Source organism: Stegostoma tigrinum, chromosome 26, assembly GCF_030684315.1.
Source record: "Stegostoma tigrinum isolate sSteTig4 chromosome 26, sSteTig4.hap1, whole genome shotgun sequence".
Classification (NCBI taxonomy): domain Eukaryota; kingdom Metazoa; phylum Chordata; class Chondrichthyes; order Orectolobiformes; family Stegostomatidae; genus Stegostoma; species Stegostoma tigrinum.
In genome coordinates this window covers 49778569-49805738 of record NC_081379.1, presented here as the reverse complement: position 1 = coordinate 49805738, position 27170 = coordinate 49778569, and the positions used below count along the sequence as shown (strand labels likewise).

At 41.7% G+C, this 27170-nt stretch overlaps 1 protein-coding gene across 2 annotated transcripts in view; it reads left to right on the top strand.

Moving 5' to 3' along the window:
• The window catches only part of si:dkey-91m11.5 (PH_BCR_vertebrate and RhoGAP_Bcr domain-containing protein), a 613456-nt gene that overhangs the window by 487869 nt on the left and 98417 nt on the right, over window positions 1–27170 (top strand). For both annotated transcript variants that reach the window (XM_048555997.1, XM_048555996.1), the window contains 4 exons: window positions 1561–1636; window positions 3761–3865; window positions 15308–15382; window positions 24263–24360. In XM_048555997.1, coding sequence (XP_048411954.1) covers window positions 1561–1636; window positions 3761–3865; window positions 15308–15382; window positions 24263–24360 — 354 coding nt within the window. The remainder of the gene's footprint in view (window positions 1–1560; window positions 1637–3760; window positions 3866–15307; window positions 15383–24262; window positions 24361–27170) is intronic.

Genomic DNA, 27170 nt, shown 5'->3' with positions numbered 1-27170 from the left:
TTCGCAAATCCAACCTAAACTATGGATCTGATACATGGACGAAACATTTGTCATCATTAAACAGACCAAACTAGAAGAGACACACCAACTAATAACTCACTGACATCAGATTCACCAGGGAGGAGGAAAAGAACACTGAAGTTCCATTCCTGGACGCCATTGTAGAACGCAGGGTCAGTGGGGAAGTCCTGATGAAGGTGCACAGAAAAGCCATACAGACTGACCAAGTACTGAATTTCAACAGTAACCACCCCAAAACCCACAAACGAAGTTGCACGAAAACCCTATTCAAACAAGTGACAACACGCTGTAGCAACCCGGAATTACGCCAAAAAGAAGAAGAGTACCTCCACGCAGAATTTAAGGACAATGGATACCTGGAACAACTGGATCTGACGATGCCCATCACATGAACAGCAACAGGAAGGTACTACATGTGGTAATACACTCATCACACTACTGTACATCAAGAACATATCTGAACTGACCACAAGACTCCCACAACCATTACGTATCAGAGTAGCACACAAGCCCACGTCAACCCTATGCCAACTTCTAGGAACCAAAGTCCCCTTACCAACTATGAACAGAATGAACATAATAGACAAAATTCCACACAAGGACTGCTGACAATCATTACATTGGACAGACAGAAAGAAAATTGGCCACCAGAGTACATGAACACCAACTAGCAACAAGAAGACACAACCAGTACTCACTCATCTCCATTCACACGGATAAGGAGAACCACCAGTTCCGTTGGGACAACAGCACTGTGGGACAGGCCAAACAGAGAGAAGCACAGGAATTCCTAGCGGCCTGGATCTCCACCAAGAAGGCCATCAATAAGCATATAGAACTAGACCCTATATATACACTACTGCGAATGAAAACCAGAAATGAGGTAATCGAATCCAACAGACCTCAGAGTTTAAATACCAAGCAGGAAAATACAACAGCGCTTCATCAGAGGCTGCACTGATGATGTTACCTAGCAGGGTAATGAAACGTCTGCAAACCAACAAACCAGCTCAGCAAGCGAACCAATCACAGCAACTGGAGCTGAGAAGAATGAAAGGTGACGTTGTTGAAGCATACAGAATTCTTAAGAGTCTTCACAGGGCAAATACTGAGAGGATATCCCCCCTCCTGGGAGAGCCTTGGACCAGAGGGCACAGTCTCAGACTAAAGGGGTGCCAGTTTAAGACTGAGGTGTGGAAGAATTTCTTCTCTTAGATGGTTGAGGGTCTTTGGAACTCGTTTCCATGAAAGGCTGTCAGGGCAGAGTCCTTTCATTTATTTTGCAGATATAATTCAGGAAAGATCATGGAGAGAAAATCAGAATAAATCTCATCAATTCACCAAGTCACTTCTTGTATTTTTTGCCCCTTTCTGTTTCTGAACTAATGGTTTAGGTTTACATCTGAATAATGATGCTGGAACTTTGATTTTGTAAGGCTGCTGTCAGGTCTATGTTTTGTATATGTTGATAAATTGTACTACTAATTTTATGGTGACTTTTGTGAAATTTGCATATTGTAAGATGTCCTCTATCTGTAGAGCTATGTATTCCTGATATCGTCAGATTATGAGAGGGCTGAATGGAGAGAAATCATCCGTGAACAGCAAAAGAAATGTAAGTAATTCTATTTCATTTCTGCTAAAACTTTGGACAGAGTCTGCAAACCTAGAGCACAATGTTTCCTTGAGACTTGCACTTAAAATACCTGCAGAGATGTAGCCATTGTTGGAGTTAATGTTTTTTAAATTTATGATATTGCTATGCCAGACTTATTCATAAAGAATTATTTCAATACTACACACGATTTTTTGCAATCAATGGCTTAGAATATCTGAATGTGAACTGAATAGTTGGTTATACAAAAGTAAACTTAATCACCTATGACTTTCATAGCATAATCCCATGTTGTGAAAGGATGACTTCCTATTATATCTGCTGTATAGAGTGATGTTCTATTTTGATGTTAACTTTATTGCTCTCTGCACGACATTTCCAGGCCTGGGTATTTCTAACACCTCCTGTTTTCATTTAAGATTTCTAGAACTTTGCATGAAGCTGCCATTCTATTTAGCTTGTGCCAAAGCAGGTTAGCCAGACTGTTATTAAGGTGCATTCTTCAGCCATGCCAAGTGAAGTTTGAAATTTGTGCACAGTTCTTGTCCCTGTCTAATAAAAGGAACTGAAATTCCCTGGGAACATACGAGAAAGGTCCACAAGGATGATACCGGAAGTATGAGGATCCCATCAGGAAAAGAAATACTTGATAGCTGGTGATTTTTTCTTAAAATGAGAAAAGGTTGTGAGGTGACTTGGTAGGGGCCTTTAAGATTCTGAATGGGTTTGGTTGGGTATATATAAGAATGTTCTCAGTTTCGGGCAATCAGAACTCGGCTGCCATGAATTTAAGGTGGTTAGTAATAGATCCAGTAGTAAGTTCAGGAAAATGTCTTTACCTAGAGTGATTGAATCTGGAAATTGCTGCCAGGGAGAATGGCTGAATTAATTTAAAGGGAAGCTGAATAAATATGTGAGGGAGAAAGGCACTGAAGTACATTTTCATGGGGTGAACTTGTTCATAGAATTCCTACAGTGTGGAAACAGGCCATTTGGCCCAACAAGTCCACATTGCCCCTCTGAAGAGCATTCCCTATCCCTGATTTCCCATGTCTAATCCACCTAAGCTAGAGATCCTGGGCACTGTGGACAATTTAGCATGGCCAATCCACCTACCCTGCACATCTTTGGACTGTGGGAGGAAACCGGAGCACCAGGAGGAAACCCACACAGATATGGGGAGAATGTGCAAACTCCACACAGACAGTCAGCCAAGGCTGGAATCGAACCCAGGTCCCTGGTGCTGTGAGGCTGCAGTGCTAACCACTGAGCCACTGTGCCTTCATTAATGTATAGAAGGATGGGAGAAATCTCATGTGGAGTGTCTCAGCTTCATGGACTTGTGGCCACATTTGTTATTGTGTTGTCAGGCTCAGGATAGGAACCGTAATTGAAGAGAAGAACAAATCAGAGGGTCTTTCCCGTGTATGTTCTCGATCATCTTTCTCCCTCTTTCTCATTCAGTTCCTCTATTTCTCTGTTCCTGTATTTCTCTTTGCACCATTTCCACTGTCTACCCTCACCTTTTCTCAGTTTCATTCCCTCTATTCCTCTTTGCTTCACTCTCTTCCTTTCAATCCTCCCTGTCCTCACTCACCTTCTTTCCTTCCCTTCCCCTTTCTCCTTGTTCCTCCTTCCACCTCTTGCTCCTCTTCTTCCCTTCTCGTCTATGCTCATACTGTCCCTTTCTCTCTCTGCATTCACTTGTCCTTTATTCTGTTTCTCTTCTCTTTAGCCTTATTTTGTATCATTTGTCAATGTCCTACATGAAGCTGCAGCCCAGCGGCAGTTAAGACTTGTAGCAGGAGAAAATTAAGAACAGAATTGTAATTGGTGTTCAAAAGATTTCTTGTGGACAAGAAATGTCATGCTCATCAAGATAGAATGATTCAGTTCTCTGTAGTTAGCTTCCAGAATGCTGCTATCCAGACATTTTAGTGTATTTGAAAACTATTACATTGTCCTTTGCAGTGATGTTTGCTATGTTAAGATTGTGGACTTTATCAATATTGTACCTTATGATGTCTCTAAAAATAAAACAAAGTAAAAATATTTGCTTACTTTGCAAGTCCAACTGCTATTCACACATCTGCAGTAAATAGCTGAAATGTGTTTTCTTTTCAGGTTTTAAAAGTTTTTCACTCACTTCTGTTGAACTACAGATGCTCACAAATTCATGTGTGAAGCTGCAAACAGTTCACAATATTCCATTAACTATCAATAAAGAAGGTAAGATACAAAACATGTCTTTATGATATAAATGAGCATGCTGTAAATGAGATATTTCCTAATGCTTTGTCATATTTTCTCTTAAAAAATAATTTATAGAACAGAAAACAGCCTATTGAGCCCAACAGTTTGTATTCAGGTTTAATGTTCCACACAAGTCTCCTTCTACTCTTAAGTCCTACTCCAGATACTTAAAAACAGAAGTCTGAACCTGGCACTTAAATATAGTACTGAGGGAGTGCTGCACTGTCAGGGATTATCATCTTTCAGATGACACTCAAGTGAATTCCTAATTAATGCCCACCCCTAGTTTAACTTAAAAACAATGAGTCAGAAGCTGTTATGAGGGAACTTGGCATTGTTGTATACCGTACCAAGTGCTGCTGAGGGAGAAACAGTGATGTGCTGGGAGGTGGAAAGGTGGAGTGTGGGAACTACAACTGCCAGAGTGTGGCAGAAGGACTTGAGTGGTATGCTCAAAAAGGTAGAGATAATGGGAACTGCAGATGCTGGAGAATCCAAGATAACAAAGTTTGGAGCTGGATGAACCCAGCAGGCCAAGCAGCATCTCAGGAGCTGACGTTTCGGGCCTAGACCCTTCATCAGGAACTGTAATAATCATGCCAGTAGTAAGTTCAACAAAAGATTCATAAAATTCTTTCAAGAGAACTTCTTAAGAGCAACACGTTCTGGAATTGACCAGAGTGCAGGATATATCAGACTTGATATTATGTAATGTGATTATATTATCTAATGACCACAAAGTAATGGCACCTCTAGGTAGCAGCGATCATAATATGGTTGAATTTTGCATTCTGTTTAAAAGGGTGAAGAGTCAGACTAAGGTGAGCATATTAAACCAAAATACAGGCAACTTGTGGGCATGAACACTGTACGAGCTGAAGTGATATGGCACACAGGAGATGATGAGTTGTGGGGTTATCATTAGACTTGTAAACCAGCGACTCAACTCATGTTCTGGGGACCTGGGTTCAAATTCCACTGCCATAGATGGTAGAATTTGAATTTAATAGAAGTTAGGAATTAAATAGTAATGATGACCACAAAACCATTTTGTTGTAAAACCATAGTTGTAAAAACCTGTCAAATCACAAATATCTTTTATGGAAGAAAACTGTTGTCCTTAACTGGCCTTGCCTGTATGTAAATATAGAGCATAATGGTTAACTCTTAATTGTTTTGTGAAACAGCCTAGCAAGACATTCAACTGCGCCAACCACAAGAATGAAACAGGACATACCACTTGGCCCCAACTAAAGCACCAGAAATGCTAAGAGTAAAGAGCGTGTTGTCAATCCTGGATGCTAGTGCTAGCTGTCATGCAAACTAGTCAAGCAACAATCTAACATCATAGTCATAGTCTCAGAATTACACCTTTCTTTCTCCAAACACCACGATAACCATCCCTGGGTGCATCCTGTCCTACCAGCAGGAAAGACCCAGCTGAGACACTGACCCAGCACAGTAGTCTGCAGTCAGGAGAGAATTGCCCTACGAATCCTCAACATTGACAGTAATGGCAACAGCCAAACATGGACAAGGAAACTTCCTGCCAATCACCACATAATGTCTGTGTTGGTTGATGAAAAAGTACTCCTGTATATTGAACACAACTTGGAGGAAGTACAGAGGACAGCAAAGCTGCAGAATGTACTCTGGGTGAGGGACTTTTTAATATCTACCACCAAGGGTAGATCAGCAGCTGCCACCACTGACAGAGCTACTTGAGTCCTAACAGATATAGCTATAGACTGGTTCTTTGGCAAGTGATGAGGGATTCAACAAGGAAACACATACATGACCTTTTCTCACCAGTCTACCTGCTGCTGATATATCTGTCCATGACAGTATCGATAAGAACAGTCATGTGGACACAAAATCCTGTTTTCACTTTGGAAATACCCTTCATTGATTTGTGTGGCCCTACCACTGTCCTAAATGAGATAGACCTTAAACAGATCTAGCAGCTCAAGACTGGGCATCCATGAAGTGCTCTAGGCCATCAACATCAGCATTCAGCACAACATCATGGGTCAAAAGGCCTGTTCCTATGCTGTACTGTTCTATGTTCTAATCTTTCGACACAAATCTTTAAGTTCATAGCCTGATATATTGAAGGGGAGGCGATGGCCTGGTAGTATTATCGCTAAACTATGAATGCAGAAACTCAGGTAATGTTCTGAGGACCCAAACTCAAATCCCACCATAACAGATGATGGAATTTGAATTTAGTGTAAAAAAAAATCTTGAATTAAGAATCCCCTGATGACCATGAAACCGTTTGCCAATTGCCAGAAAAAGTACATCTGGCTCACTAATGTCCTTCTAGGAAGGAAATCGGCCATCCTTACCTGGTCTGGTCTTCTCAATTGCCCTCTGAAATGCCTTAAAGAAACCAGTTAGTTCGAGGGCACCTAGGGACAGGCAATAAGTACTGGCCAGCCAGCAACATCCACACCCTATGAATGAATAATAAAAAAAACACTCTACCATCACCATCAAGCCAGGAGATCAACCCAGGGACAATGAAGACTGCAAGAGGGCATGTCAGGAGTAGCACCGAGAATACCTACAAAAAAAAGTGCCAATCTGGTGAAACTACAATACAAGGACAACTTTTGTGCCAAACAGCATAAGCAAAAAGTGATACAGATAAATTATTCCACAAGCAACTGATCGGAATTCTCGTCTGCAGTCTTCCCACATCCTATCATAAATGTTGGTAGACAATGAAACAACTCACTGAAGGAAGCGGCTCCACAAATATCCGCATCATCAGTGATGGGGGAAGTGCAGCATATCAACACAAAAGATAAAGTTTAGTCATTTGTAACAAACTTCAGTCAAGCGTACCAAGTGAATGACTGATCTTGGCCTCTTTCAGAGATCTCCAGCGTAACAGGTCTCAGTCTTCATTCAATTCATTCTGCATGATATAAAGGAATGGCTGGAAGAACTAGCTCCTAATACTTACATCCTACAAATTAATATAAAAAAACTAGGTGAGGAGATAGATTTGTTGAGGAGAAGTGGCAAACATTTGAAGGGATATTTGTGAATATTCAGAAAACATGCCTCTCTACTACTTTAAGAAAGAATCCAGCTTGACTTTCTGTTAAAAAGTTTAGCAAAGGCATCAAACTTAAAAGAACAACATATAATTGTACAAAGATAAGTGATAAGTCAGATGACATGTCAAAAATGACTAAATGGTTAATCAGGGCATGTGAAGAATCTGGCTAGAAATGTGAAAAAAGCAGATAGCAAGTATATTCATAGATATCTTAAAAAGGAAAAGAGTAAAAGTAAGTGTTGGTCCTTCAGAAGTTGAGAATGTGTTGAGAGGTGTTAAAGAGTCGTAGGTGTAATGAATAAATATTTTGCTTGTAACTTCACTGTACAGGACATGAAAACCATTCTTGAAACAGGTAAGTCAGGAGTTGAAAGAAGTGCATCACAGTTTAAGCACCCTATGATTTGTATGTCCTTGTTTGCGATGAGCAGCCTGTACTGCTTGCAAAACAAAGTTTTTCACTGTACGTAGGTACATGTGACTGCAATGAATCAAATCAAATCAAAATAGAGGAACTTGATCAAGTTATGATTACTGGAAAAATGATACTGAGTGAACTGATTGAGGAGGAGATTGATAAGCCTCTGGGTCCTGATAGACTTCATCTTAATGTTTTAGGAAAGTTGACTGATGAGGTAGAGATGTATAGGTGTTAATTTCCAAAATTCCTTGGATTCTGTAATGGTTTCAGTAGACAGGAAAGTAGCAAATAGCTTTTATTCAAAAAGGGAAGGAGGCAGAAAATTGGAAATTGTGGGTCAGTTAGCTTGATATCTGTTGTGGGAATGGTGTTAGAATCAATCATTAAAGAGATTGTGATCATGCACTTGGTAAAAATCAAAGCAATTAGAAAACATTTGTGTGATTTTGTGAAAGGGAAATAGCATTTAATTGATTTATTGTAATTCTTTGAAGAAATAGCAAGCTTAGTGGATAAAGGCGACCCTATTATTGTACCACATTTGGATTTCCAGGAGGCATTTGGTAAAGGATCAACGAGAAAAGATTGTTGTGTAAAGTGGAGCTCATTGTGAAACAGTAACATACTTGCGTGGTTAGGAGATTGGCTGGCAATAAAGAGTGTATGAATAAATTGCCCTTTTTCTGATTGGAAGGATGTGACAAATGGGCATGTGCTTGGCTTCTTCTTTTAACTTATAACAATGATGAGTGAATTGATGGTGTGATGACTAAATTTTCAGATGACATGGAGATAGTAAAAAAAGTATGCTGTGAAGATGTCGTAAGAAGGATGCAGAGTGGATGGGCAGAAATCTGGCAGATACAGCATAATGTGTGAAAATGTAAAGTCGATCACTTTGAGAGACAGAATAGAGACACAACGTTATTTAAACAGAAATCTGAGTTGCTGAAGGCTTTAGACCTTCTGGTCCATGAATCCCTGGCATGCAGGCACAACAAGTGACTTAAGAATGCTCATGGAAAGCTATCCTTTATTACGAGAAAAATTGAACATAAAAATAAGATTGTTGTGCTTCAGCTGTTCATTGTTGAGACTGCATCTAGAATGCTGTGTACAGTTTTGATCGTCCTTATTAAGGAAAGATGTCAGCGCATTGGGCATTGATTCGGAGGAGATTTACTTGAAATGGATGTCTTACGAAAATAGTTTGAACAGACGAGGCTGAACAGACGAGGCTTGTTTCTACCTTAGTTTGGAGGAATGAGGGGTGACTTGATTGAAGTCTCTAAGGTGCTGAATAGTCTTAACTAGGTGAGTGTAGAAAGGATATTTCCTTTCATGAGTCAATGCAGGTTTTGGTGGCACTATGCAAGAATTAGTGCTGATCCTTTTAAGACAGGTAAGGAATTTTTTTTCTCAGATGTTTGTGTAACTTTTCACTAAGGGATAACAGTGCCATCCTTTGAGCAGGGCAAATGTTAATATCAAGGTGGAAACTGAGAGCTGAAAGTTCAGAAGTGGGTAGCTTAGGGTGAGTGAGGTGAATAGAGAAGCTGAGATGGTAATGTTGGCAATTCTTGATGAAAGCAACAAGTGAAAGAAGGAATGAAATTCTGAAAATAGTCTGCAGGAAGAAAAACACTGGCTAAGGATATAAGTGGAATGCAAAGATGCTGGAAGAAGGGCGTTGTGTGAAGCTAAATTCGTTATGTGTTCATGAGAAGTAGCTAGAGTAGATCACAAAATATAACAAAAAAGGATCAGATTGGAAAGAGGGACAGAGTTGGCTAAAAGTGAAGCGGGAAAAGGATCTGAAAGAATATTGTGGAGGCTCATTTTTATAAATGTGGTAAATGAGTCAAAAAGGAAAATGAACCACCTGGTGAGCGGGTGCTGCTGTGGAGTAAGGTTGTGAGCATACGTATGATGCCACATGGTATTGAGTTTCGATCTCGGGGAATAGCCAGAGCAGTCATGAGAAACATTGTAAATATCATGGAGGAGACAAATTTATCATTTAGCAAGTTGTGTAAATTGTAGCATATCTTTGTTTAGATTAGATTCCCTATAGTGTGGAAACAGGCCTTTCGGCCCAACAAGTCCACACTGCCCCTTGGAGCATCACATCCAGACCCATACTCCTACAACCCACACACCCCTGAACAGTATAGGCAATTTAGCATGGCCAATCTACCTAGCCTGCACATCTTTGGACTGTGGGAGAAAACCAGAGCACTCGGAGAAAACGCACACAGACACAGGGAGAATGTGCAAACTCCGCACAGACAGTTGCACGGGGGTGGAATCGAACCCGGGTCCCTGGTGCTGTGAGGCTGCAGTGCTAACCACTAAGCCACCATGCCACCCACGAAAGGATTAATTTCATTGGAAACACATCACAGCACTACCAACAGTGTAACTAGGTATTGCATAATACACTTGGTCAATGAGATATTATGAAGAAGGACTCTTTATTGCAGTTTAAAATTGTCTCAGGCCAATGGTAGGTTGTAAGCATACTTTGCTTACCATTATAGTATGTTTATAGGTAATGTTCAGTGGTATAATTATTTCCAAGTGTGGTATGCGCAAAAATAAAAAAGTTAATTTCAGAAGCCAGTTAGGCCCTGTCTGTTATATATCCTGATGATGTAATTTAGAGCAGGAACAAACGCTTAGTGTTTGGGGAATTACAGGCACAGCCTTGCTTTATTAATTTGTTTTACATAAGCCTTTGTTTTTATTTATCAATTATGTGAAATGGGAATGCCGTTTCCTTAATTATTCTATTCTTCTTATATTAACTATTTGGAGCCTACAGTGTTGACCAGAGGATTAATTTGGAAAGTACATGATTTAACGGGTGGTTCACTTTTAGCCTGTTCATAAAAATCCTTTTAAAAGAAAATGTTGATGTTCTGTGAGTGGAAATAATTGATTTGTTCACGGATTTTTTAAATGCACTATCATTCTTCAAAAAGTCTAAGCTAAACAATTTAGAAACTTAATATAAGTTCCTGTTGTCAGCTGTGGAATGCACAGGTTGACCGAACCTAGCCAAGCAGTGAGAATTTAATTGGAGATAACAAAGTGTGGAGCTGGATGAACACAGCAAGCCAAGCAGCATCTTAGGAGCACAAAAGCTGACGTTTTGGGCCTAGACCCTTCATCAGAAAAGGGGGAGGGGGACAGGGTTCTGAAATAAATAGGGAGAGAAGGGGAGGTGGATCGAAGATGGATAGAGGAGAAGATGGGTGGAAAGGAGACAGACACATTAAAGGCGCGGGGATGAGGTGAGTGTAGGTGGGGAGGTAGGGAGGGGATAGGTCAGTCCTGGTAGGACAGACAATAGAGGAGGCCACAACAGGTACAGCGGATGCAGTATACCACATTGTTAGATGTGCAGGTGAACATCTGCTTGATGTGGAAAGTCTTCTTGGGGCCTGGGATAGGGGTGAGAGAGGAGGTTGCAGGGGAAGGTGCCGGGTGTGGTAGGGTTGGAAGGGAGTGTGGAGAGAACAAGGGAGTCACGGAGAGAGTGGTCCCTCCAGAAAGCAGACAAGGGTGGGGATGGAAAAATGTCTTTGGTGGTGGGATCGGATTGCAGATGGCGCAAGTGTCAGAGGATGATGTGTTGGATCCGGAGGTTGGTGGGGTGGTATGTGAGGATGAGGGGGATTCTCTTTTGGGGGTTATTGCAGTGTGAGGGTTGAGTTGAGGGAAGTGCGGGAGACATGGTTGAGGGCGTTCTCAACCACTGCGGGGGGGGATGTTGCGGTCCTTGAAAAACGAGGACATCTGAGATGTATGGGAGTGGAATGCCTCATCCTGGGAGCAGATGCGGCGGAGGCGAAGGAATTGAGAATGGGGATGGAATTTTTGAAGGAAGGTGGGTGGGAGGAGGTGTACTCTAGGTAGCTGTGGGCGTCGGTGGGCTTGAAATGGACTTCGGTTTCTAGGTGGTTGCCTGAGATGGAGACAGAGAAGTCCAGGAAGGTGAGGGATGTGTTGGAGATTGTCCAGGTGAACTTGAGGTTGCGGTGGAAGGTGTTGGTGAAGTGGATAAACTGTTCGAGCTCCTCTTGAGAGCATGAGGTTGGGGGTGGGGGGTGCCGATACAGTCATCAATGTAACGGAAGAAGAGCTGGGGTTTAGGGCCACTGTAGGTGCGGAAGAGGGATTGTTCCACTTAACCTACAAAGAGGCAGGCATAGCTTGGGCCCATGCGGGTACCCATGGCCACCCCTTTGTCTGTAGGAAGTGGGAGGAATCGAAGGATAAGTTGTTGAGGGTGAGGACGAGTTCGGCTAGGTGGATGAGGGTGTTGGTGGAGGGGTACTGGGTGGGTCTGTGGGACAGGAAGAAGCACAGGGCCTTTAGGCCATCTGCTTGGGGAATGCAGGTGTATAGGGACTAGACGTCCATGGTGAAAATGAGGTTTTGGTGACCGGGTAATTGGAAGTTCTGGAGGAGTTAGAGGGCGTGGGTGGTCTCACAGACGTAGGTAGGGAGTTCCTGGACCAAGGGGGAGAAAATGGAGTCCAGATAGGTGGAGATGAGTTCGGTGGGGCAGGAGCAGGCGGAGGCAGTGGGGTGACCAGGGCAGGCAGGTTTGTGGATTTTGGGAAGAAGCGGGTGATGCGGGGTTGGGGAATAATGAGGTTGGAGGCTGTGGGTGGGAGGTCACACGGGGTAATGAGTTTGTGAATGATTTGAGAGATGATGGTTTGGTGCTCGGGGGTGGAACTGTGTGTCAACTGCTGGGAGTTCTCGAGAGTGAATCAAGGTAGGATAACAATTATAATGGCACAGAAGGTGGCCATTTGATCCATTATGTCTGCACTGTTCCTTTCACTGAGCAGAACACCCAGTGACACAACTCCCTGTGTTACGCTCAGTACATGGTATTTTCTATCAAAGGTTAAACAGCCTTCATTTTGCACTGTTAGGAACACTATCTCAACTGTTAACCTAGGAAACTTCTTTAAATGTACAGAGTTTCAAGCACTTTATATACTATTCTGTAATCTTAACTTTGCTTGCAACAAATTAGGGTATTTCAACAATCACACAACATGATCACCATTGGCTAATCTAATTAAAAAATGGAAGAAGCTGTTGTCACATTCAGTAGTCACCGAGACATCGTCCATTCACGCTGTCGTAGAAGAAGCTAAATTCCTTTACATAAAGATCAGCTTGGGAGGCAGGATACTGCATCTTGATTAAATGTATTGTTTTCAGTTGTTGGATAATTTATCCAAACCTGACTGGCAGGAACAATTTAGTTGCTAAGTCACAATCTTTCAGAATGTCCTGAGGAGGTGTGTACATGATATTATTTACTGGAACCCACCACACATTGCTTTGCTATCAGAGATAATGGGAACTGCAGATGCCAGAGAATCCAAGATAACAAAGTGTGAAGCTGGATGAACACAGCAGGCCAAACAGCATCTCAGGAGCACAAAAGCTGACGCTTCAGGCCTAGACCCTTCATCAGAGAGGTGAAGGGTCTAGGCCCGAAACGTCAGCATTTGTGCTCCTGAGATGCTGCTTGGCCTGCTGTGTTCATCCAGCTTCACACTGTTATCACACATTGTTTTGCTGCTTTGCACATGGTAAGCCTTGCAAATGAGAACTGTTTTATCCCCACACAATTACTGTTTGGTTGGAAAATCTCACTTCACGCTGTAACCGTTCACATTCTTTTGTTTCAGATAATTGTCCACCTCCCTTTTAAAAGCCTCACTTGAACCACTGCACTTTCAAACAGTGCATTGCAGAACCAAACAAATTACAGTCTGTAAATCCTTTTAGTTCATAAAAGAAGCAAAAAGGGGATGAGGAAAAGGATTTACAGACTGTAAATTATTCAGTTCTGCCCTCTCATTCTAAATGCTTTCAGGACTGTAAACGGCTTCTCACTATCTGCACTGTTTGGATCCCTCATGCTTTTGAAAACCCCTGTTAACCGTTCTCTCACCCTTCTTAGGAAAGTGTCCTTACTTCTTCAACTATCTCCATAACTGAAGTTCCTCACGTACAACCATTTGCATGGGATCTTCTCTGCACTTTCTTTCATGTCTTCATGTTCTTTCTAATATATGGCACCCAAAATTGAACACCGTACTCTACCTGAGGCTGACCTAGTTGCTCATACAATAACCTCCTTGTACTCTGCCCCGGATATTAAAGCTTAGGTTATTGCATGCTTTATTAACCTATCTCTGAACTTCACAATCAAAGAATTAGTTCATACAGAAGGAGGCCGTTCAGTCCATTGTGCCTATTCTGACATCATGCCTGAACCTGTCTCACTGTCTTCAATGAATTATACGCCGAAACACCCAAATATCTCTACTCCTGCATATTCTTTCAAATGCATCCTTTAGTTTGCATTTGTTTCTTCATGTTCTTCCTAACAAAATTAATTACTTCACATTTATTTAAGTTGATGCTCATCTGCCTGTCCACCAACTCATCATTGTCCTCAGAGTATAGAAATAGGAGTAGTTGTTGAGCCTGACCCACTATCCAGTTAGTCCATGACTGATTGTCCACCTCGATGCCACCTTCCCACAAGATCTCCATGTCCCTTGATGCTATCCCTATTAGTCTCCAAGAAGTACTGCAAGAGGCTAGTCTGCTGATAGTATACAATTTACTAACATTGGGATTGTTAAATCTACTTTCTCCCCGTAGATGCTGCCAGACCCGCTGAGGTGCACCAGCAATTTCTGTTGTTGTTTCAGATCTCCAGCATCCACAGTTCTTTGTTTTATTTTATTATCATTGAGTCTTGTTGAATGTTTCCACCCCTTGTATACAAGTAGAACAATCATACCCACCAGTGCACTTGAATGCAAGGTTATTTGAATGGGAAGCATTGCAACCTGCAGTAACATTTTTTTAAAATGGGAGCTCTTTATTGAATCAGTTTGATTGATAAAACATCAGCAGCACACTGAAACATAAATCGACAAGCCTCAGGTTACTGAATCTACAGAGTAATCCTAGTACAATGTCAAGTTGACAGAATTGTTATCAATTCTCCAAGTGAGTTCTGAAAAAAATCTGCATCAACAATTGGTTGTGTTTCTCCAAGCTAGAACTGATATAATTTCTATGATTGCTTACTATGAGTTTTAGGTATTTTTGGCACAGGAAGCTTGATACAGGAATCATTCAGCACAGAAGCATATTTGTTCTGTTTGTATGGAGAAAGATGACCAATTGAGAAATTTAGTGTCAGAAAATTATGTTACCATGGCTTAAAAAAATTAAGTACACTAAGCCTACAAAACAAAGAAAACTTAACCTACATTTAAAGTTATTGTACTGTTACCCAATTCACCAACATTTTATAAAAAGCGTGGAACAAACATGAAACCACTCAATATGCATTTGCTTTATCAATATTATGTTGGTCTTACTCATTGAGAACAGTAAGTGATTATGGGTCTACTTACAGTACACTTATAGTGTAGTTATAATGTCACACATGAAAGCCTGGTCATAGAGAAGTTATATTTTAATTTATGAATGAATGATGACTTCATATGCATAACATATTCAGCCTAGAGTTGAATCCTTTGTAAGGTTCTTCTTCATTTCTGATTGATTGTTGTACTTTATAAGCAGAAGGCTTTGTTTTAATTCAAATGTTTTTTGTTTATTCATTCACAGAATGTGGACATCATAGACTAGGCCAACATTTACTGCCCTTCCCTATTTGCCCAGAGAACTCTCTAAAATGATCTAGTAACTTTTCTGAGATGGGTTTTTAATAAACATGACCAAACAAATCAATTACACAAAATTATTTTATTCAAATAGTTATATGAAAAGATGAGAGCAAATTAAATGGCACATCTATTCACTGTTAATTATACAATTCACTATGCTTTCACTTTGCTCACAGATGATGAATCCCCTGGCCTTTATGGGTTCCTGAATGTAATTGTCCACTCAGCTACTGGATTCAAACAGATATCAAGTAAGTTAATAAACATTGTACTGTTACTGATGCTTAAATCATTATTAGTTTCTGAATTCTGAGCTTCTTCCTCTAGTTTTACAGTACAGATGATTCAGTCATGGGCATCTGGAAAAAGGATCTATTTTAAATTTCAAAAGTCAGTAAATGAATGTAGTGGATGTCTAAAAATGTTTGTGAAATGATATTATAGGGAGGCTCAAATAGATTTTATAGATTATGATGTATGTAGACATTGTGGAGGGATTGAATTTCAGTCATCTACTTGACGCATTTAGATAGTCTCAGGTATTACTACAAAGCACTTTCTCATTGAGATTTTGTTTTCTTGTTGAATGCTGGCAGTGATGAGCATTACTTTTCACCCTTCCCCCTTTCAATCCTGCAGGACTGTCATTTGTGTAAAGTTCCACCAATGTCAGCAGTACAGGGTACTCGAATATTTTACTCGGATGGTGATATTTCATGTGTCTTAAGCATGAATTGACCTTTTGATTATGGAGGACATCAAAACTAAATCCGGTTAAATTCTCATCCTATATCTGTTTTTCAGTAGGTTTCCATAGTACAGTTTAGGAGCAGAATCTCTCCTGCCCAGTCAGAGAGCAGACAAATTTGATTACAACTTTGTTAAGATCAATTGCAGCACTTACAGTTATGGCCTTGGCTGAGAACAGAGACCAGGAACTAAGCCACTGCCTTAACAATACACCATCTCCCCACATTCCTGCACATTCTTTCTTTAAGATACTGTACTGATACAATTCTCTGTTGAATGCCTCAACCACACTCTCAGGCATTTCAAATTTTAATTCAAATCTTAATTGTTGTATAATGAGATTCATCTAATTCATGTTGATATAATTGATGATATGATCTGAAATAAATGAGAAGTAAGACACCAGTGGAGATTGAGCATACGAAGAGTGAGATCTTAGACACTAAAGCAGAGAGCTGTGCTTGAGCACCTGTTATAAACAGACATAAATAAAGGACTAGCACAGCACATAGGTTGAACATCCTCCTCCTCTAGCCGAAATCAAAGGTTCTGAGCGCCGATTTGGTAAGGTTACTAGTTTCTTTTTTCAATTGTCTGTTTGGGAATTTCGAACAGTGGGAATGGATGTTAGGGCAGTTGCATGCTCCTCCTGTAGAATGTGGGAGGTAAGGGTCACCACTAGTGTCCCCACTGACTTCATTTGCGGGAAGTGCACCCAACTCCAGCTCGACGAAAACCGCATTAGGGAACTGAAGCTGGATGAATTTGGATCATTCGGGAAGCTGAGCCGGTAATTGAGAGGAGTTACAGGGAGGTAGTCACACCTCAGATACAGGAAAAACGTAAATGGGTTACAATCGGGGATGGAAAGGGAACAGGAAGACCATGCAGAGATCCCTGCGGCCATTCCCCTCAATAACAAATATACCGTTTTGGATACTGTTGGGACAGATGACTTACCAGGGGTAAGCTATGGGGTACAGGTCTCTGGCATAGAGTCTGTCCCTGTTGCTTAGAAGGGAAGGGGGGAAAGGAGGAGAGCATTCGCCATTGGGGACTCCATAGTTAGGGGTACAGATAGGGGATTCGGTGGGAATGAAGGAGACTCGCGGTTGGTGTGTTGCTTCCCAGGTGCCAGGGTCCGTGATGTCTCAGAACGTGTTTTCGGAATCCTTAAGAGGGAGGGAGAGCAGCCCCAAGTCGTGGTCCACATAGGCACCAATGACATAGGTAGGAAAAGGGATGGGGATGTAAGGCAGAAATTCAAGGAGCTAGGGTGGAAGCTTAGAGCTAGAACAGAGTTGTTATCTCTGGTTTGTTACCAGTGCCATGTGCTAGCGAGGCGAAGAATAGGGAGAGAGAGCAGTTGAACACGTGGCTACAGGGATGGTGCAGGAGGAAGCGATTCAGATACCTGGATAATTGGGGCTCATTCTGGGGTAGGTGGGACCTCTACAAATGGGATGGTCTACACCTGAACCAGAAGGATATCAATATCCGTGGGGGGATATTTGCGAATGCTCTTTGGGAGGGTTTAAACTAATTCATCAGGGGCATGGGAACCTGAATTGTAGCTCCAGTGTACAGGAGGATGAGAGTAATGAGGTCATGAATAAAGTTTCAAGGTTGCAGAAGTGTACCGACAGGCAGGAAGGTGGTTTGAAGTGTGTCTACTTCAACGCCAGAAGCATCCGGAATAAGGTGGGTGAACTTGCAGCATGGTTTGGTCCCTGGGACTTCGATGTCGTGACCGTTTTGGAGACATGGATAGAGCAGGGACAGGAATGGTTGTTACAGGTTCCAGGGTTTAGATGTTTCAGTAAGATCAGGGAAGGTGATAAAAGAGGGAGAGTGGTGGCATTGCTATTCAAGGACAGTATTATGGTGGCAGAAAGAACGTTTGATGAGGACTCAATGATGACTTGCTAATGTTGCTAATATTGTCCCCTTGTTTAAGAAGGGCAGCAAGGATAATCCAGGTAATTTTCAACCGGTGAGCCTGACGTCAGTGGTAGGGAAGCTACTGGAGAAGATACTGAGGGATAGGATCTATTCCCATTTGGAAGAAAATGGGCTTGTCAGTGATAGGCAACATGGTTTTGCGCAGGGAAGGTCATACCTTGCCAACTTAATAGAATTCTTTGAGGACGTGACAAAGTTGATTGATGAGGGAAAGGCTGTAGATGTCATATGCATGGACTTCAGTAAGGTGTTTGATAAGGTTCCCCATGGCAGGCTGATGGATGAAGTCACGTGGGGTCCAGGGTGTGCTAGCTAGATGGATAAAAAAACTGGCTAGGCAACAGGAGACGGAGGGTAGTAGTAGAAGGGAGTTTCTCAAATTGGAGACCTGTGACCAGTGGTGTTCCACAGGGATCTGTGCTGGGACCACTGTTGTTTGTGAGATATGTAAATGATTTGGAGGAAGGTGTAGGTGGTTTGATCAGCAAGTTTGCTGATGACACTAGATTGGTGGAGTAGCTGATAGTGAAGGGGACTGTCAGAAATTACAGCAGAATATAAATAGACTGGAGAGTTGGGCAGATAAATGGCAGATGGAGTTCAATCCGGGCAAATGTGAGGTGATGCATTTTGGAAGATCAAATTCAAGGACTATACAGTAAATTGAAAAGTCCTAGGGAAAATTGATGTTCAGAGAGATCTGGGTGTTCAGGCCCATTGTTCCCTGAAGGTGACAACATAGGTCAATAGGGTGGTCAAGAAGGCATATGGCATGCTTTCCTTCATTGGGCGAGGTATTGAATACAAGAGTTGACAGATCATGTTGCAGTTGTATAGGACTTTGGTTCGGCCACATTTGGAGTACTGTGTGCAGTTCTGGTCGCCACATTACCAAAAGGATGTGGATGCTTTGGAGAGGGTACAGAGGAGGTTCACCAGGATGTTTCCATGTTTTGGAGGGTGCTAGCTATAAAGAGAGGTTGAGTAGATTAGGATTATTTTCATTAGAAAGACAGAGATTGAGGGGGGACCTGATTGAGGTCTACAAAATCATGAGGAGTATAGACAGGGTGGATAGCAAAAAACTTCTTCCCAGAGTGGGGGACTCAATTCCTCGGGGTCATGAGTTCAAAGTGAGAGGAGGAAAGTTTAGGGGAGATATGCGTGGAAAGTTCTTTACTCAGAGGGTGGTGGGTGCTGGAATGTGTTGCCAGCGGAGATGGTAGACGCAGACACGTTAGCGTCTTTTAAGATATATTTGGACAGGTACATGGATGGGCAGGGAGCAAATGGACACAGACCGTTAGAAAATAGATGACAGGTTAGACAGAGGATCTTGATCAGCACAGGCTTGGAGGGCCGAAGGGTCTGTTCCTGTGCTGTAGGTTTCCTTTTCTTTGTTCTTTGACTCGTCTACTGAGGTAGTATGGACTGAGGTTAGAAACAGCAAAGGAGAGGTCACCCTGTTGGGAGTTTTCTATAGGCCTTCGAAAAGTTCCAGAGATGTAGAGGAAAGGATTGCAAAGATGATTCTGGATAGGCGTGAAAGTAACAGGGTAGTTGTTATGGGGGGTTTAACTTTCCAAATATTGACTGGAAACACTATTGTTCAAATACTGTAGATGGGTCACTTTTTGTCCAATGTGCGTAGGAGGCTTTCCTGACACAGTATGTAGATAGGCTAACAAGAGGTGAGGCCACATTGGATTTGCTATGGGTAATGAACCAGGCCAGGTGTTAGATTTAGAGGTAGGTGAGCTCTTTGGCAATAGTGACCACGATTCGGTTACATTTACTTTAGCGCGATAGAAAGAGTTATAGCTGGGAGAAAGGCAATTGTGAGGCGATTAGGCAAGATTTAGGATGCATAGGATGGGGAAGGAAACTGCAGGGGCTGGGCTAAATTGAAATGTAGAACTTGTTCAGGGAGCAGCTACTGCATGTCCTTGATAAGTGTGTACCTGTCAGGCAGGGAGGAGGTGGTCGAGCACGGGAACTGTGGTTTACTAAAGAAGTTGAATCTCTTGTCCAGAGGAAGAAGGAGGCCTATGTAAAGATGAGGCATGAAGACTCAGTTAAGGCGCTTGAGAGTTACAAGTTAGCCAGGAAGGACCGAAAGAGAGAGCTAAGAAGAGCCAGGAAGGGACATAAGTCTTTGGCAGGTGGGATCAAGAAAAACCGTAAAGCTTTCTATAGGTATGTCAGGAGTAAAAGAATGACGAGAGTAAGATTAGGGCCAGTCGAGAACAGTCGTGGGAAGTTGTGCGTGGAGTCCGAAGAGATAAGAAAGGCACTAAATGAATATTTTTCGTCAGTATTCACACAGAGGGAAAAGACAATGTTGTCAAGGAGAACACTGAGATACAGGCTATTTGACTAGACCAGATTGAGGTTCATAAGGAGGAGGTGTTAGCAATTCTGGAAAGTGTAAAAATAGATAAGTCCCCTGGGCCGAATGGGATTTATCCTAGGATTCTCTGGGAAGCTAGGGAGGAGATTGCAGAGCCTTTGGCTTTGATCTTTATGTCGCCATTGTCTACAGGAATAATGCCAGAAGACTGGAGGATAGCAAATTTTGTCCTCTTGTTCAAGAAGGGGAGTCGAGACAACCCTGGTAATTATCGACCAGTGAGCCTTACTTCGGTTATGGGTAAAGTTTAGAAAGGATGAGAAGAGATAGGATTTATAATCATCTAGAAAGGAATACTTTGATTCGGGATAGTCAGCACTCTTTTGTGAAGGGTAGGTCGTGCCTTCCAAATCTTATTGAGTTCTTTGAGAAGGTAACCAAATAGGTGAATGAAAGTAAAGCAGTTGATGTGTTGTATATGGGTTTCAGTAAAGCGTTTCATAAGGTTCCCCACAGTAGGCTATTGCAGAAAATTTGGAGCCATGGGTTTGAGGGTGATTTAGCGGTTTGGATCAGAAATTGGCTAGTTATAAGAAGACAGGGTAGTTGTTGATCGGAAATGTTCATCCTGGAATTCAGTTACTAGTGGTGTACCGCAAGGGTTGGTGTTGGGTCCACTGCTGTTTGTCATTTTTATAAATGACCTGGATGAGGGTGTAGAAGGATGGGTTAGTAAATTTGCGGATGACACTAAAGTTGATGGAGTTGTGGATAGTGCGGAAGGAAGTTGCAGGTTACAGAGAGACATAGATAAACTGCAGAGCTGGGCTGAGAGGTAGAAAATGGAGTTTATTGCAGAAAAGTGTGAGATGATTCAGTTTGGAAGGAGTAACAGGAATGCAGCATACTGGGCTAATGGTAAGATTCTTGGTAGTGTGGACGAGCAGTGAGATCTTGGTGTCCATGTGCATAGATGCCTGAAAGTTGCCACCCATGTTGATAAGGTTGTTAAGAAGGCGTATGGTGTGTTAGGTTTTATTGGTGGAGAGGTTGAGTTTCAGAGCCATGAGGTCATGTTGCAGCTCTACAAAACTCTGGTGCGGCTATACTTGGAGTATTGTGTACAATTCTGGTCGCCGCATTATAGGAATAATGTGGAAGCATTGGAAAGGGTGCAGAGGAGATTTACCAGGATGTTGCCTGGTATGGAGCGAAGGTCTTTTGAGGCAAGACTGAGGGACTTGAAGCTGTTTTCATTACAGAGAAGAAGGTTAAGAGGTGGCCTAGAAGAGACATACAGGATTAGATAGGGTGGACAGTGAGAGCCTTTTTCCTCGGATGTTGGTAGCTAGCATGAGAGGACATAGCTTTAAATTGAGGGGTGATAGATATCGTGCAGATGTCAGAGGTAGGTTCTTTACTCAGAGAGCAGTAAGGGCGTGGAATGCCCTGCCTGCAACAGTAGTAGACTCGCCAACTTTAAGGGCATTTAAATAGTCATTGGATAAACATATGGATGATAATGGAATAGTGTAGGTTAGATGGGCTTAAGATTGGTTTCACAGATCGACGCAACATTGAGGGCCGAAGGTCCTGTACTGCGCTGTAATGTTCTACGTTCTATGTTCTAACACTCAGACTTAGTGATAAGGAACAGGCAACCTCGGCGACAGCGTGCATGCAGACATACCACACCCTAAGATACTCCAAAAGGATATCTCAGTGTTTAGGTAGCAGTATTTGTTTAAACCGTAAAATAAAGCATGGTCGCAGCTAGCAACGAAATGTCTAGAGCCAAAAACTAAAGCTAAAACTGAGACCAAGGGGCATTTCTGATAAGGGATGTCTGACTCAGGAGAATCTCAGAGAAGGTTTTGAAGATGTAGCTAAGTTTAAATAAAAAAGTGGGAAAACACTGAATGGACACCAAGATTTAGAACACTCGAGTAAAAACAAGGCTAGAAAAGGATCAGATGTCTAAGGCAAGGAGAAGACCTCCAAAGCCTTTCATTACTAGGCTTCAGAGTTAGAAAACTGGAGACTTGGGTGTTCTTGTGCACTACTCCCTGAAACTAAGTATACAGAGTCAGTAGGTGGGGAAGAAAGCATATAGTGTATTGGCCTGCATAGTGAGAGGATTCGAGTATAGAAGCAGGAATGTCATGCTCCAGTTGTACAAGTAAGATCACATCTCGAGTATTGTCTGCAGTTTTGGTCACCTCTATTGAGTAAGGATTTTCTGGTTCAAGAAGAAATGAAACAAAGGTTTACCAGACCAATTCCTGGGATGGCAGGATTGGCATATGGAGAGAGACAGGCTTGGTTAGGGAGGTATTCACTGGAGTTTGAAAAATCTCGTTTAGCAGCCGACATAATTCTCACAGAACTACCAAGGTTAAATGCAGGAAGGATATTTCTGATGACAGGTGAGTCAGAACCCAGGTTTATAATTTAAGGAAATGGCATTGCCCATTTCAGACTGAGGTGAAGAGAAATTTCTTCACGCAGAGACTGGTGAGACTGTGGAATTCTCTGCCACAGAAAGTATTTGGGGCCAATACATTAAATGTTTTCAGGAAGGAGTCAGATATAGTTTTTAGGGCAGATTGGATCAAAGGATATGGGAGGAAACAGGAACAGGGTACAGAGTTAGATGATCAGCCATGATCATAATGGCAGAGCATGCTCGAAGGACCAAATGGCCTACTCCTATTACTGTTTTCTATGTTTCCATGATGTGGAGGGTCAAAGTAGCCCAATGAACTGCAGGAGATAGGTAAGTGGGAAGTCATGTGGACCAGAACTAGACCAACAGGAATTTTGGCAAAATGAAATTTATAATTTATGGAAAATGTGTGACCAATAATTAGCATTTTGGCATAATTGATTTGGAAAGTAACAAAAGGATGCATGATATTTTATTGTGTAGTTGGGTTGAGTTTGGTTTTGAGGTTGGAAATGTTGTGGAAGTGGAAATAAGTCACAATGAACAGAATGTGATATTTAAAGCCCAGCACAGTTTTGAAAAAAAAATTTCCAGGGCTCTGAGGACAATAAGTGGGCTTGCTCAGCTTGAATGTAGTAGAGTGAGGTAAGGAGACAGAGCTGAGAATCATGGGTAAGTTAGTGTTGTTTGTAGAATGTCCAAAGTATGACGATTTTAATTTCCTTTAACTTCAAGGATAGAATACAAATCCCTTCCAATTTGTCTTTTCTGAAATAATCCGTATCCTTGTACATTTGCCAGTTGTTAATCATTTTTGACCAAGGCTTTTTAAAGGAAACTACATTCTGGCCTTGGAAAATTTGTCAAAAGAAAAAGAGTGAGCTAATAAATGAGATTGAAAAAAACCCAGCTATGAGGAAAGTTTTTGAGGCTCTAGAGATGTTTCAGTTCTAATAAGAGTTCACCAACTTTGTTGAGATAGTTCATATCTTGGGAATGAAAAGAAAAATACAGCATTAACACACTTGGATGCAAATTTAAAGAAGGAAAGATTAATGGGAAATTAACACATAACTTCTTCATGTGCTGAGTGCAATTATCAGAGACAATATTATAAATTTTAAGCAAGGTCAAATTTTGGCAGCTAGGGTTAGATGATAATAGAGACAAATGTGATCTTTTCCACCTTTTAAGAGTTTTTTTTTGTAAAAAAGAACAGTCTAATCCTGTACAGTCTTCTGTTTTTCTAGCTTTAGATACTTAGGACACATGCTGGAGAGAGAAATTGAATTAGTTAATTGTAGTCACAATATATTATGGACTGGGAATTGAAAAGCAAATTCCTAGAGTTCTCCTGAAACTGGTGACAGATTTTTGTTCTCCTTCTTGTTACCCCTAGGATTTGCTGTTTAAGAACTAGAAGAGCTAGTGCAGGGTATTATATTTTGTAATTAATATAACGAGAGCTGGTGGTTCTGATTTGCTTTCTTCTTTTCATGTGTTTGTAATTGTTTCTGCAATTAGTTGTACCAACCACTTATTTTTATCTTTAATATACGGAAATTCTAATCCAAATTCTTGTGGTTAATATTTAAACATTTGTTTTCCCTTGTTTTTGAACAGATTTGTACTGTACATTAGAAGTAGATTCATTTGGCTACTTTGTTAACAAAGCAAAGACAAGAGTCTACAGGGACACAATGGAACCAAACTGGAATGAGGTAAGTTTTGATGTGGTATGTAGTGGATTGTATTGACTGACTGTATCATCCGACAGCAGTCACATATATGCAGTTTTACTCAATTTTCCAGACTGGAAGCCAGCCTGATAACTTACTTTCTGATAATGCTTGATTGTGAAATAGAGTCACTTACATTCTGAATTTTCCCTGCATCTCTGTGAGGAAACATCTTGTTCCACTCTGCATATTTCCTGGAGACTTGAACCACCATTTACTGAACTAATCTGACTGTTAAGACTGTAATTCAGTGCATTAGTAAATCTGATGACTCAGAAGATCTCTAATGGACAGCTGATCTGGTTTCAGGATTGTACCTTGGTCTGTTTAATGGAGGCACTTCTCAATCATCAAATCTCCACAATTGTATCCTCTCCACCTTGGCAATGGAGGGTTAAAATGAGCCACTGCTACTGATCACTGTCCCAGTGATCAAATTTCTAAGAGTGGGTAGAACAGGCTGCCGGGATTTTCTGAAAATTGAGACTGTTGAAAGAAGGCAATGATATTGCGTGTAAGACCATATTTGATTAAGGAGGAAGTGCAGGTTCAGAAAAACAGAATTAACGTACATTCTTAATATCGGCCTTCTTCAGATTTGCTCTCTGAATATTTTCAGGACTTTTAAGTATATTTTTCATTTTTATAGACAAGATTACAATGAACTTTAACAAAAGACCTTATGCAGCACTTTTTAAATTACTTTAAATCATAGATCATAGAATCCCTACAGGAAACAGGCCCTTCGGCCCAACAAGTCTACACTGACACTCAGAGCATTCCACCCAGATCCATTCCCCCTATAACCCACCTAACCTACACGTTCTTGAACGCTATGGGCAATTTAGCATGGCCAATCTGTGGGAGGAAACCGGAGTACCCAGAGGAAGCTCACGCAGACAAGGGGAGAATGTGCAAACTGCACACAGATAGTCACCCAAGGATATGATCGAACCCGGGTCCCTGGCACTGTGAGGCAGCAGTACTAACCACTGGGCCACTGTGTTTATTTGATGCTATTTGACATTTGCCACAAATCCTCTTGAGACCAATAACTTTTGAAAAGATATGCATTTTCCCATAACTAAATGAAAGCATCACATAACAAAAGAACAGTAAGAAGGCAAGAGTTTGGCATTACATGCATTGACCTGAATAGTCTCCGTCTGCTTGTTATGATTTTGTGATTCTGTGAAGGTTTTACATTTAAGACTTTTACTGTAACAATCAATAAAGTAAAATCAACATAGACTGAATATTATTTAAAAAGCAATAAATATACAAAACTACAGAAAAATATTTCCCTATTAATATTCGATGTTGTGGCCATTTCGGAGACATGGATAGAGCAGGGTCAGGAATGGATGTTGCAGGTTCCAGGGTTTAGATCTTTCATTAAGGTCAGGGAAGGTGGTAAAAGAGGAGGAGATGTGGCTTTGTTGGCCAAAGACAGTATAACGGTGGCTGAAAGAACCTTTGATGAGGACTTGTCTACTGAGCTGGTATGGGCTGAGGTTGCCAAGGAAGGTTTATCGACTGAGTCAGTATGGGTGGAAGTTAGGAACAACAAGGGAGCAGTCACCTTACTGGGGATTTTCTACACACCCCCAAATAGCAGTAGGGAGATCAAAGAACTCATAGGCCGGCAGATTGTTGAAAAGTGCAAACATAACAGGGTTGTTGTTATGGGTGACTTCAACTTTGCCAATATAGATTGGAACCTCCTTAGTGCAGATGGTTTGGATGGAGCCGTTTTTGTCAGGTGTGTTCAGGAGGGTTTCGTTATTCAGGATGTGGACAGGCCAACGAGGGGGGAGGCCATTTTGGATTTGGTGCTCGGCAATGAGCCAGGACAGGTGTCAGATGTCGTGGTGGGAGAACGCTTTGGCGACAGTGACCACAACAGCCTCACATTTACCATAGCCATGGAAAGGGAAAGGAGCAGTTACCACGGGAAGATATTTAACTGGGGTAAAGGAAACTATGACGCTATCAGACAGGAGTTGGGAAGTACGGATTGGGAGCAATTGTTCCACAGAAAGGGCACAGCAGACATGTGGAGACTGTCTAAGGAGCAGTTGTTGCGAGTGATGTATAAATTTGTTCCTCTGAGACAGGTAAGAAGGGGTAAGATTAAGGAGCCTTGGATGACGGGTACAGAGGTTCTTCTTGTCAAAAAGAAAAAGGCAGAGTACGTAAGGTGGAGGAAGCAAGGGTCTAGCACAGCTTTAGAGGATTACAGGCTTGCTTGGAAGGAGCTCAAAAGTGGACTGAGGAGGGCCAGGAGGGGGCACGATAAAGGCTTGGCAGGAAGGATTAGGGAGAACACGAAGGCATTTTACTCATACGTGAGGAATAAGAGAATGATCAGGGAGAAGGTAGGGCCAATCAGGGATAGCGTAGGGAACTTGTGCGTGGAGTCTGAGCAGATAGGGGAAACCCTAAATGAGTTTTTTGCTTTGGTTTTCACTAAGGAAAGGGACCTTGTTGTGAATGAGGACTTTGAGGAGCAGGAAAACAGGCTTGAACAGATCGAGATTGAGGAAGTTGATGTGCTGGAAATTTTGGCAAACATTAAGATTGATAAGTCCCCAGGGCCAGACCAGATTTATCCTAGGTTGCTCCGGGAAGCAAGAAAGGAGGTTGCTAAGCCACTGGCGAAGATCTTTGCTTCCTCACTCTCCACGGGAGTCGTACCGGAAGATTGGAGAGAAGCAAATGTTGTTCCTCTTTTCAAGAAGGGGAATAGGGAAACCCTGGAAATTATAGACCAGTCAGTCTTAAGTCTGTAG